Here is a 13,015-nt window from a genome sequence, read left to right on the forward strand (position 1 = left end):
AGGCCTCATGCTAGTACTAAGAAAGGACACCAGGGGGCGCTCCACTCACAACAGGGAAAACATTTCAACTTGAAGAACCTTGCTCTGAACAGTGGTTTGTTCCTGCCTCCCATCCTGGGTGACCCTAGTGACCTTTGCTCTAAGAAAACCTGATGTTGGGGGAAAATGTGGCCCTTACAAATTTAGTTACACCTGGGTTTGCATCCTAGCTCCACCATTTACTAGCTTTGAGCTCTTAGGCAAGTCTCTTCACTTCTGGCGTCTGCATTTCTCATCTGTAAGTTGGGGATGATGACACCTCCCTCATAGATGACACGTACAAAATGCCCGGCAGAGTGGGCGTTATCATTTCACAGCCACTTCTATACTGCTTACTGTGTGTAGACGTAATAGGAACCCAATTATACTCACTCCCTTTGTCCCTTGCCCTCATGGACTCTGTGCGGCAAGTCAGACTTGGCTTTGCTCTGCAAACTGAGGTGTCAGCAAGGGGCCTGGAGGGGATGGCCACATTTCTGGCCTTAGTGGCCCTTGACGTGTGGAGCAGGGAGGTGAGTGCCAGATTGGGAACAGGAGGCAAGGTTTTACTCCTTAGCTTTGCCGCGTGCTTTTTGAGTGCCCTTGAGTAAGTCACTTCACTTCTCTGGGCTTCAGTTTCCTCATGCGTAAAACGGGAAGCTCATAAGGACCTTCGCAGCTCTGACTTGACATCCCTGGGGCTTGGGGTCGATGAGCACCTGGGGCTGGGAACTGTTAATGAGGACGCCCAGCCCACTTTATTTGGCTTTATACTGAGCCGAGGGCAGTTTTGACCGCTGCCAGGAATCCTTCCTGAAGTTCCCTGGAACTTGGTGATGACTGCAGAAGGTGGCACAGCAGGGGCTTTTGTCACCATTTCAAAAGGGAGAGGCCTGAGGCTCAGAGAGGGAAAGAGACTTACCCAAAGTCACCCAGCACTGTAGTGGCAGGGCAGGGACTTGAACCTGAGGTCGGTGCTCGTTGTTTACCCACAGCTGCCTCTGAAGGCACAGCTGGGTGGGACTTGCTGCAGCAGCGTCAGAGGAGGGAGGGGAATGGTCTCGGCTGGAGACCGAGAGAGCCTTGAAGGATGGGAAAGCTTCGGGTGAGTGCTTCTCAAAGTGGGTTTTGCAGAACACTCGAGCTGCAGGCAGGATGAGGAGGAGAAAAGCAGTTCTTGATTCAATAAGGCAGGGAAATATTCTCTAAAACAAAAGGCAAGCAGGTTTATTTACCAGAGGACTTCCCAGAGCCTTTATTATGTGGATGTACATTATGTAACAGTCAGGGAGCAAGTAAGGAGCATTCCTTGTGCTTATTTGATCATGGAATCCTTTCCTTGCAGACTATTTGGGGGATTAGAGTTCCTTAGAACATCCCTTGGAAAATGCAGCTTTTGAGAAAGGAATGTTTGAAGCTTTTTGATCCAGGAAAGTGGGCCCAGGGGTCTTTGTTAGTGGAGTATGAGATTCAAAGGGGTGGCAGCAATGTGCAGTGGGTAGGGAATCTGCTAGAAGTCCAGTGGTGCATAGGCCAGAATTTCCTTCAACTCATCCCTATCCCTTCCCCAGACGCTCTCCCGTGGACTAACGCTGTCTCCTTGACCCAACAGAAAGGAGGCGTGGCATCAGGATTCAAGCACGTGGTACCCAATGAGGTGGTGGTGCAGAGACTCTTCCAGGTCAAAGGGCGGCGTGTGGTCCGCGCCACCGAGGTGCCTGTGTCCTGGGAGAGCTTCAACAATGGCGACTGCTTCATCCTGGACCTGGGCAATGTAAGTCGTGCCCTCCCCTTTCCCAGGGGCCACTGAGGTGCTCCAGGCCTGACTCTGGGGAGGTGGACGCATCCACGTGAACAAGTAGGGCAAGCCACAGAGACAGCAGCCCCCACGCACACACATGCGCTGTGTAGCAGTCAGACATACCTGCAGAGATTTGGGTACAGACGTGCCTGGCGTGTAGACTGGGACTCATCACATGCCCGCACACAGACCTCACGCACAGCGCACTCTGGCTTCAGTTGACGTACAGACTCCCTGGCGTGTTCATGGGCACATCTCGTGTACCTTTTTACACATAGTCATCCACTTGCAAATACATGGCGCGCATGTGCAGCAACTATAGGCTTTTGGAATGTAGCCAATGTTTTATAACAACTACAAATGGTGCATAGTCTTTAAAAATTGTGAGTCACTATGTTGTACACGTGAAACTTACGTAGTACTGTAAGTCAACTACATCTCAATTAAAAAAAAAAACTATAAGCTCTTGCCCAGCAGGCGTGGACATGGCACCACGATGAATGCCTACACATGGAGACCTGGGCATGTTGTGCAGGGACCCACAATGCGCACGTCATACGTGTAGTTGCACATGCCCACTTGTATGTGGCAACGTGTGTGGGCGGCACTTACCCAGGCCCACCTTACTGATTGATGTGTGATGCTTTGTACACATTCTTCCCAAATCCACATATATTCATACCTGCAGAAGGACATGGCCGATGTTCTACACCCAACCTCATCTATACACATGGTGTAATGTCCATGCAAACGGAGGCACACGCTGAGTGTAAGCTTGTTATTAAAGCGTAGCAGGTACACAGAAGAGTGTGTGAATCCTGAGTGTGCATCTCTATAGATTTCAGAGTGAACACACCCGTGTAATTAACACCCAGCTCAAGAAACAGAACGTCACCAGCCCCCAGAAGGCCCCATCTGTCCTCTTCTTAGATTTTTTTTTGGCCGCGTGGCTTGTAGGATCTTAGTTCCCTGACCAGGGATGGAACCCGTGCCCCCTGCAGTGGGCCCCACAGAGTCCCAACCACTGGACCACCAGGGAATTCCCCGTCTGTCCTCTTCTCATCCTTTCACCCCCAAGGATCACCGTCATCCCAGACTCTCTCAACCAACAGCATAGACTGGTTCCACCTGATTCTGAACTTCATGTACGTGGAATCTTCGCTTTTGATCTCTGACTTCTTTTGCCCAACATCTTCTTTCTGAGATCCATCCGTATTGTTGCCTTTAGTTGTAACTTGTTCCTTCTCTTTGTTATATAAGAATTGATTGGACAGATATGCCACAGTTCATTGATCCATTCTGTTGTTGATGGACACTTGGGATAGTTTGGGGCTATTCCAGGTGGTGCTGCTCTGAACATCCTTGCACGGGTCTTTCGGTGGATGTATGCATGCGTTTCTGTTGGGTGTATTCCCAGGAGAGGGATTGCTGAGTCATAGGATACCGGTATACAGAGCTGTAGAAGGTACAGCCAAATGGGTTTCCAAAGCGGTTGTACTAATTTCTGCTCCCACCAGCAGGCAAACATCTCTATACACATTCTATGTGTAGGGGTACCTGTGAAAAAACACATATCCAAAATCATGCACTCACATACCCTGGTGCACACAGATCACACCTGTTGTGCTTGGATGTGGGCACGTGTGTGCTCCACCGGCTGTCACCTGGGCAAGCAGAGAACAAGGTGAGCTCACCGCCCGCCCCCATAGTTCCCTCTTGGCCATGTCGCTGGGCAGGGCTTATATGGGGCACTGCCTTATGTGGGGTCCTTGTCTTACAGGACATCTATCAGTGGTGCGGCTCCAAGAGCAACCGTTTTGAGAGGCTGAAGGCCACACAGGTGTCCAAGGGCATCCGAGACAACGAGCGGAGCGGCCGGGCCCATGTGCACGTGTCCGAGGAGGGCTCCGAGCCGGAGGCGATGCTCCAGGTACCCACGGCCACATCCCAGGAGTGCAGGGTGGGGCTGAGAATAGGGACAGGAGGCTCATTTCTTCCCTCCATCCAACAGGCAGTTTTGAGGTGAATTTGTTTTTCCACCAAGCTGGAAGAGCAGCTTCCCCGACAACTCCCAGACTCCCCTGAGAAGTGGGGCTGGAATCCCAGGACCTGGTACATCCCGGGGTTGTGAGCCACACCCTCCCACTGGGAGGGCTAGGTCCTCCAAAGGAGCTGAGAAGGAGGGTCTTGGCGTCTTCCGAGGGTGAACCTGGTGCTGGAGCCAGGTCAGAAAGACAATGGAGACCCAATCCCCTCTTTCCTCTTCTGACCATTCCTAGTAGTTTATAGCCCATTTCATCAAATTGCATGATGGCATTGCCAGCCGTTGTGCTTTGAGGACATATCAACAGAGGCAGAGGTCACCAGGAAAAGGAGGAGACCACGGGCTTGTCTCCTGCTTGTCTGGGGCTGTTGAGTTCTGGTTTTTAGGAAGAGCAGAAGGTGATTATTATGGGGAGGAGCCTGGACACCAAACATGGCTTGAGAGGGGCAGTAGCTGGGGCCATTGAGGCTGGAGGTAGCTCAGAATGGAGGTGTGAAAATAGGCTCTAAAGTCACAGGGATACGGGTACAAATTCCAACTTAGCCACCTTATAGCTGTGTGGACAAGGTACTTCTCTCTAGACTTCAGTTTCCTCTCCTGTGAAACGAGTGATAATCTGTGCCTCTCAGCATGGGTGCGAGGATGAAATGAGGTCTGTTAAAGGCATGTGGTAGAAGATGTTCATAGCTCTATTTATCATTCTTAGAAGGCTAGGAGGAAATGGTAGAATAAATACCTGAAGGACTGTCCAGGAGGCAGAGGAGCACGGAGCTCCTGGAGACAAGGAACAAGGAGGGAAGGACTCGACAGGCAGCCCTGGTTGAGCTCTGCACACAGGAGACACGTCAAGAGATGCAGGATGTCTCTGGAGGGGACCTTACCCTAAGTGGAAGGTCGCTGTGGATGGATGCCCACGTGGTCCTTACCTGCCTGGGGAGGGAGCTCTCTCAGGAATTCAGTCCCCTCCCTGGGGGAGGAGGCTGCCAGGAGCTCACCGCCACCCTTTCTTCCGTGTCTCCCTCTCCTGCAGGTGCTGGGTCCCAAGCCGGCTCTGCCCGAGGGTGCCAAGGACACAGCCAAGGAGGATGCAGCCAACCGCAAGCTGGCCAAGCTCTACAAGGTGAGCCTCAGCTGCGCTGGCCCCTGGGTCTTGGGTCAGGAGACCTGGTCTTCCTGAGCTCCGCTGCCACGGGGCCTTGAGCAAAGTATGCGTGGGGGTGGGGTGGGGGGGACTCGGCTTCCACACGCCTCCAGTAGACGCCCACCTGCTGCCTTTGCCTTCCTGCCCCGGGAGTAAGGGCGTGCGAGCGACTGCAGACACATCTGCATCACATTCATCTGTGGGGTCTTGGGCAGCACATGTTCTCTGCTGGGTCTCAGTTTCCTAGTCTGTAAAGTGGGGAGAAGGGCAGTAGAGTCAACTTTTCAGGATTTCCGGGGGTCCACAGAGGAAACTGATGGGAGTGTTGTAGGAAAATACAGGGAAATAATACAAAAGTGTGTGTGGGGTGTGTGTGTGTGTGTTGAGGGGCAGGTTATGGTTAATGACTTTATTTATAATCTCTTCTTGTGATTTTATTATTTATTTATTTTGGTCGCGCTGTGCGGCTTGTGGGATCTTAGTTCCCTTTAACGCACGCCCTCGGCAGTGAAAGCACGGAGTCCTAACCACTGGACCGCCAGGGAATTTGCCTTCTTGTGATTTAAAAAAGTGAGTTGAGGCTGATCCTGAGCCAGGGAACTCTGGCCTCTGGGCCTGTGACACCCATGTTGTGCCCTAGGCTTGTTTGTGGTAAAATAAGAACAACATGAGGTGAAGATTCTCATCATCACCACAGAAAAACCACATTATTGACATTTACTCTGATACTAAAGTAACACATACACGTCGTAAATAACAGTACTGAGCAGTTCTCAGGAACATAAGAAGAAAATACGAGTCAGTGCAATTTCACTAGTTTAAGGTAGCCAGTACTGTTTTAAAAATGGGTTTTAATTACAAAAGTAACGACACTCAAAAACAAAAGTCAACCTCGCCTCCTCTCCTCTCCTCTCCATGGGTTACCATGGTTACATGGTTACCCTTTTGGTAAAGAAATCTCCAGATACAGCTTTCTGTGTCTAGTTACATATATTTTTCCATCTCTGTTTGATATTCATGGATCCAAACGATTCATGCTTTTCTGTGGCCTTCTTTTTTCCACTTGACGTGGTCAGGAATATCTGTCTGTAATAGAGATCCACATGGTCCTTTATAACGGCTGTGTAGTATTCTATTTTAGGAATGTAGGAATCTTAGCAGATCCCTAATTGATGGACATTAGAATGTTTCCACCTTTTCTGATTGCAGACAGTCCCTCTTTGTGCACTTGGGCGAAGTGTGGCATTAGGGGAGTTTCCCAGACATGGATTGCTGGGTCATAGGCTGAATAAAGAGTCAGTGATTGAAAATACTGGTTCTTGGGAGTCCTCTGGTGGCCTAGTTGTTAGGATTCTGGGCTCTCACTGCTGTGGTTCAATCCCAGGTCCGGGAACTGAGATGCTGCAAGCCTCAGGATGTGGCCAAAAAAAAAAAAAAAATTACTGGTTCTGGAGTCAGACTACCTGGGTTCGAATCCCAGGTCTGGTACTTTCTAGCTGTGCAGGTTACTTGATCTCTCTGTGCCTTGGTTTCCTTGTGAATAAAATGGGGATACTAAAAAAAAAAAAAAATGGGGATACTACTAGGACTACCACAGGGTTGTTTTAAGGATTAAAGGAGTTGTATAATTGTAGAAGTGATTAAATTATATAAATTACACAAATTGCTTAGAACAGTGCCTGGCACATAGTAAGTTTTCAATAAATGTGGAGCACTTATTTTTTACAGTTCTGATATGTATTACTAAAATGCATTCTAGAAGGGCTCCCTAGTTACCTTCATCATGGGTTTGAAAGTGCCTGTTCACCCAGAGTCTTTTCAACGCTGGGTATTGTCGATCTTTTTTTTTTTTTTTTTTTTTTTTTGCGGTACGCGGGCCTCTCACTGTTGTGGCCTCTCCCATTGTGGAGCACAGGCTCTGGATGTGCAGGCTCAGCGGCCATGGCTCATGGGCCCAGCCGCTCCGCGGCATGTGGGATCTTCCCGGACCAGGGCACGAACCCGCGTCCCCTGCATCGGCAGGCGGACTCTCAACCACTGCGCCACCACGGAAGCCCGTGGGTATTGTCAATCTTTTGAATTTTGACGAGTATGGTACACTTAAAAAAAAGTTCAATGAAGTTTTATTTGAGAATAATTTTTAGGTTTACAGAAATATTGCAAAGATAGTACAGAGGGTTCCCGTATACCCTTCACCCAGCTTCTCCTGAACATCTTAATATAACCAGGTACATTTGTCAAAACTAAGAAACATCAGTTCAATACTACTAACTAAACTGCAGACTTTATTCAGTTTTCCCCAATTTTTCATTCCAGGTTCCAATCCAGAATCCTACACTGCATTTAGATCTTTTTCTTTTTCTTCTTTACTTCCTTTTTTTTTTTTTAACTGATGAGGTTGAATATCTTTTCACCGACTATACAGTTCTTTTCCTATGCCACCTGCATTCCTGCGTTGGATCCTCCCCCTTCCCTTTCCGTGTGCAGTTTCCATGCTACACCTGTGTGTAGGTCGCAGATGTGGTTGTGACATAGTGGAAAAAGACAAAGAAATCCTGAATGAGCCTCAGGGCTTGAGGGCACAAGTCCTCATGTTACCCTGCAGTGTCGTTTGGGGGTGGGGGTGAGACGAGGGTCTCCCCACGTGTGGTCTTGGGGGCGCCCATGGTTAGGCTGAAGTGGTGGAGGTCACTGATGGGCTGGGCTGCCTTTCCCTTGTCCTCCCAGGTCTCCAATGGCGCGGGCACCATGTCGGTCTCCCTCGTGGCTGATGAGAACCCCTTCGCCCAGGGGGCCTTGAAGTCCGAGGACTGCTTCATCCTGGACCATGGCAAAGATGGGAAAATCTTTGTCTGGAAAGGTATTGGGGACAGGGGAAGGGCTTGAACAGGACCTTGAGTGGGAGCTCCAGCAGCCTTGCAGGAATTTGGTTCATGAGTCTAGGGAAGAGGAGGGGGGCCTGAGGGTCTGAGTTGCAACTTTCCTACTGTCTGAGCGGCCTTGGTCAAGTCGCTTCACCTCTCTAAGACCCTGGTTTCCTTATATGTAAATGAGGACAAGATAATGATCTTTATCACATAAGGTTGTTGTGTGGATTAAATGCCATCATTTTTGTATAGTTCTGAGCTCAGTAAATGGGCCACAGTGTGCTTGCCATCATCAGGCAGGACCCCCAGCTGGCGCCCCCGAGAGCTCATGGTGTGATCAGCTCTGAGTTCTCTGGCCTTGGCTGTCCACAGTCTAGGAAGAGGAGGGAGGGAGGTTGGCCTTCTGCTTTCCCTGGACCATTGGATGCGGGGGCGCAGCACTGACCCCCGGCCCCTTACCCTCCCTTTGCTGACAGGCAGGCAGGCCAACGTGGAGGAGAGGAAGGCTGCCCTCAAAACGGCCTCCAACTTCATCTCCAAGATGGACTACCCCAAGCAGACCCAGGTGAGTCTTGGAGCCAGGTAGGACAGTGAGAATGGGTCCATTTTGGGTGGGTATCCCACCTCAGTGTGGACTGGGTGTCTGAGGCTCCCTTGAGGACCCCTGCTGGGTTGCCCCTGTCCTCAGGGGGACCCCAAGCCAGCATGTCCTGCTCTCCCCCCTCCCCTTCCAGGTCTCCGTCCTTCCTGAGGGTGGCGAGACCCCACTGTTCAAACAGTTCTTCAAGAACTGGCGCGACCTAGACCAGACGGATGGCCTGGGCCTGACCTATCTCTCCAGCCACATCGCCAACATAGAGCGCGTGCCCTTCGACGCCGCCACCCTGCACACCTCCACTGCAATGGCCGCCCAGCACGGCATGGATGACAATGGCACAGGCCAGAAACAGGTACCTGGGGGGCTGGGGTGGGTGTGTCCAGGCCCCTTCCTTGCTCCCTCCCTGGCACCTCTGGCCCACCCACTGCCTCCTGCTTCTCTGAAGATGTTTCTCTAAGAGATTTTGACCACAGTTTTTGGTGGATGGAATTATTTTGTCTTGCTGGATTATTGCAACCAACATACCCTAAGCACCTACTGTCTTCCAGGCTCCATGCCAAGTGTCTGAGACCCCACCCTGCCCATGAAGAGTGCCTGGTCTGGGAGGGGAGGTGACCACAGCCACAGCTGGTTGCTCAGACCTGTGTGGTCAGTGGGAGATGGGAGGTGCACAGGGATTATGGGAACACAGGAAGGGAAGTGAAGGTGGGTGGTTGGGGCAGTCTTCACAGAGGTGGGGACCTTTTGGTTGGGCCTCAGAGTATGAGTAGGAGTTTGCTGCCAGAGAAGAAGAGTAGGTATTCCAGGCAGGGAGCTGTCCTGGGAGCCTGGTGCTGATGGCATCCTCAAGGAGGGGCCTTGAGTTCCATGTCCAGGGGTGTGGACTTGATCCTGTAACCATTAGGTGCTAGTGAGGGTTTTTTTTTCTTTTTCTTTTTTTTAAAGGCAGAAATATGACAGGCTCAGTTCTGTGCTTCCTAAACGCACTGTGAAAATGAATTTAGAGACAGGATAATGACGGTAGAGACCTCATGGAGGAGGTTATAATAGTCTAGGGAAGAGATAATGACCTTGAGACCAGGAAGGTCACAGTGAAGATGGAGAAGTGTGGGGGGGTGGAATTCAGAGATGTTTATGAAGTAGAATCTGCTTCAGGCAAACACTGATTCCATCCTACATAATAGAAATAGCAAAAGTGTTCATTTTTATTTATTATTGTTTTTGTCATTGGTGTTATTATTTTTATTTCATCACTCATTCATTACTTCAGTGGGAGGGGAGGATGCCATGAAAATGATCAGGATAGGGCAGTGTGGAAAGAGCCCTGGCAGCTCAGCTGTGTGACCTCGGGCAAGTTACTTAACCTTTTTGAACCTCACTTTCCTCACCTGTAAAATGAGGCTTAGTCCACTCCATCACCTTCGAGAATTTTCAAAGTCTGGAGATTGTTTCCCGGGACTTGCAGCACCACCAGGTGGCGCTGCAGGGCTTTGTGACCACTTTGACACCGTGTTACCAGAGCGCTGCAAAGAGATCTGCCAGCAGGTGTCATTCTGAGGTCACTTAGTGATGGCCCCGCCTCTGCAGGTGATCTATAAAATTCAGACAACTTAATAATGATACAGATAATGGCAACATTAATAATAAAATAATAATAGTTCTAAAAATTAAGAGTAGCTGCCACCTGTAGAGCCATTACCCTGTGCCAAGCCCTGTGCTAGACTTTCATGAATAGACCAACGTCCTTTATTAGTCTCATACTGAGGCTCATAGACAGTAAGCAAGCTGTCCCAGGCTGCACAACCTCTAAGGGGGTGGATCCTGATTTGGATCCAGGTCATTCGTTGATTTGCACCCTTAGCCTGTGTTACACTGTGTAACACCCACTAAACCCATTTTGCAAATACTATCATGCAGGTCCAGTATACTGTCATGCGGCTACCAGTCCCTGTGCTGATTTCTACAAGGAGGAAGTGCAGGGTGGGGCAGGGGTGCAGTATAAGCATCCGGAGCAGGAAACATGGGTTTGAATCCTAGTGGCTCTGTGATTTGGGCAGATTATTTAACTTTAGTCTGAGTCCGAGTGCGGTCGTGTTTTGTAACCACTACCACCACTGTGTGGTTTCTCATCTGGTCTGAGTTGGGGACTGGGGGTGCTGCACTGTGTCTGAACCCAGCTTTGCTCTGGTAGATCTGGAGAATTGAAGGCTCCAACAAAGTGCCCGTGGACCCCGCCACGTATGGACAGTTCTACGGTGGTGACAGCTACATCATTCTGTACAACTACCGTCATGGCGGCCGTCAGGGACAGATCATCTACAACTGGTGAGGGTCTGGGGCCCTGTGCTGTGGGGCGAGCATGGCAGCAAGGAGGGATGTGAACAGGGCTGAGGGAAGCCTGCGAGTGTGTGGACCTGAGCCGGGGCAGCCACCATCCACTGGGAAAGGCTCTCGTCCACAGGGCAACACCTCTTGTCTTTTTTCTCTAAACAAATTTTAAACTATTCTCATAAAAGCATTACATGTCCATTGTAGGAGACATGGGGACTAGGGAGAAACAAACAAACAGAAAATCTCCCCCACAATCCCACTCTAAGTACTGTTCATCCTCCCACCTTTTCTAATTAAAAATTATTTTTAATTCTTTAAAAATAGATAATACATTCACAAGTCAAGGATCGAAACAGAATAAAAACGCATGTATTGAGAAAGCTTGTCCCCATTCTGTCCCTCCCCACCTTGCTCTATGACCCCCACCCCTGCATGGATGCCCACTTTCATTAGTTTCTTGTATACTCTTCCAGTAATTTTTGATGCAAATATAAGAAAATCTCACCCTATATTCCTAGTTCTTTTCCTTCCTTACAAAAGCTAGCAAACTATGTATTTTATCCTGCACTTTGCTTTTTTTCACTTAATACTTCCTGGAGCTTAGTCTCTGTCAGTACATAAAGAACTTCCTCACTCCTTTTGACAGCTGCATAATATTCCATCACGTGGCTAACCTGTAGTTTATTTAACAAATTCCCTGCTGTTGCGTACTTGAGTTGATTCCAGACTTTTGCTATTAGAAGCATTGCTGTGATTAGTAACCTTAAACAAACATCAGTTTGAATGTGTAGAGAAAAATCTTTGCAGCAAGTTCCCAGAAGTGGGATTGCTGGGTCAAACAGTAAATGCACTTGTCGTTTTGATAGACAGCACCCAGTTTCCGTAGATGGAGTTTGTAGTATTTGCATTCTCACCCGCAACAAATGAGAGTGTGTGTTTCCCCACGGCCTCACCAGTGGACTGTGTTATCAAACTTTTGCTGTTTGTCAACCTTATAGTTTATGAAATGGTATCTCAGTATAGTATTTTTCTTTTTTCATTTCGTTTCTCTTATATGCAGTCTCAAACTTTTTGAAGATTGACGGTTGGGTTTCTTTTTTTTAAAACTTTTTATTTTGAAATGACTTGCTGAAAAGTTGCAAAAATACTACAGACAGTTCCCATATACCCATTACACAGCTCCCTCTATGATCATGTCTTAACCATAGTTCAAGTTTCAAAACCGGGAAATTAACATTGTTGCAATACTATTTACTAATCTATAGACCTTACTTGAATCTCACCAATTCTCCCACTAATATCCTTTTTCTGGTCTAAGATCTAACCCAGGATCTCACATGCCATTTAGTCATCACGTCTCCTTAGTGACATTTAATCATGTCTTTAATCTGTGACAGTTCCTCAGTCTTTACTCTTTCTATTTTTTTAAATAAATTTATTTGTTTTATTTATTTATTTTTGGCTGCATTGGGTCTTCGTTACTGCACGCAGGCTTTCTCTAGTTGTGACAAGCGGGGGCTACTCTTCATTGCGGTACACGGGCTTCTCATTACAGTGGCTTCTCTTGTTGCGGAGCACGGGCTCTAGGCGCATGGGCTTCAGTAGTTGTGGCACGCGGGCGTCAGTAGTTGTGGCGCACGGGCTTAGTTACTCCGCGGCATGTGGGATCTTCCTGGACCAGGGCTCGAACCCGTGTCCCCTGCATTGGCAGGCGGATTCTTAACCACTGCGCCACCAGGGAAGCCCTCAGGCTTTACTCTTCTTTCACAACCTTGATACTTTGGAAGAGCACTAGTCTTATTCTGTAGAATGCCTCTCAATTTGACAACCTCAGATTTTTTTTTTAACATCTTTATTGCGGTATAATTGCTTTACAATGGTGTGTTAGTTTCTGCTTTATAACAAAGTGAATCAGTTATACATATGTTCCCATATCTCTTCCCTCTTGCGTCTCCCTCCCTCCCACCCTCCCTATCCCACCCCTCTAGGTGGTCACAAACCACCGAGCTGATCTCCCTGTGATACGCGGCTGCTTCCCACTAGCTATCTATTTTACGTTTGGTAGTGTATATATGTCCATGCCACTCTCTCACTTTGTCACAGCTTACCCTTCCCCCTCCCCATATCCTCAAGTCCATTCTCTAGTAGGTCTGTGTCTTTATTCCCATCTTACCCCTAGGTTCTTCATGACCTTTTTTTTTTTTTTTTCTTAGAT

General features: G+C 48.7%; 1 protein-coding gene across 6 annotated transcripts in view; it reads left to right on the forward strand.

Annotated features, from left to right (window-relative positions):
- GSN (gelsolin) overlaps nucleotides 1-13,015 on the forward strand; it is a 56,706-nt gene that overhangs the window by 35,720 nt on the left and 7,971 nt on the right. For all 6 annotated transcript variants that reach the window (XM_065878788.1, XM_065878784.1, XM_065878785.1 and 3 more), the window contains 7 exons: nucleotides 1,631-1,792; nucleotides 3,600-3,749; nucleotides 4,894-4,983; nucleotides 7,732-7,864; nucleotides 8,348-8,436; nucleotides 8,606-8,821; nucleotides 10,661-10,794. In XM_065878788.1, the coding sequence (XP_065734860.1) occupies nucleotides 1,631-1,792; nucleotides 3,600-3,749; nucleotides 4,894-4,983; nucleotides 7,732-7,864; nucleotides 8,348-8,436; nucleotides 8,606-8,821; nucleotides 10,661-10,794 (974 nt within the window). The remainder of the gene's footprint in view (nucleotides 1-1,630; nucleotides 1,793-3,599; nucleotides 3,750-4,893; nucleotides 4,984-7,731; nucleotides 7,865-8,347; nucleotides 8,437-8,605; nucleotides 8,822-10,660; nucleotides 10,795-13,015) is intronic.

Source organism: Phocoena phocoena, chromosome 6, assembly GCF_963924675.1.
Source record: "Phocoena phocoena chromosome 6, mPhoPho1.1, whole genome shotgun sequence".
Taxonomy (NCBI): Eukaryota; Metazoa; Chordata; class Mammalia; order Artiodactyla; family Phocoenidae; genus Phocoena; species Phocoena phocoena.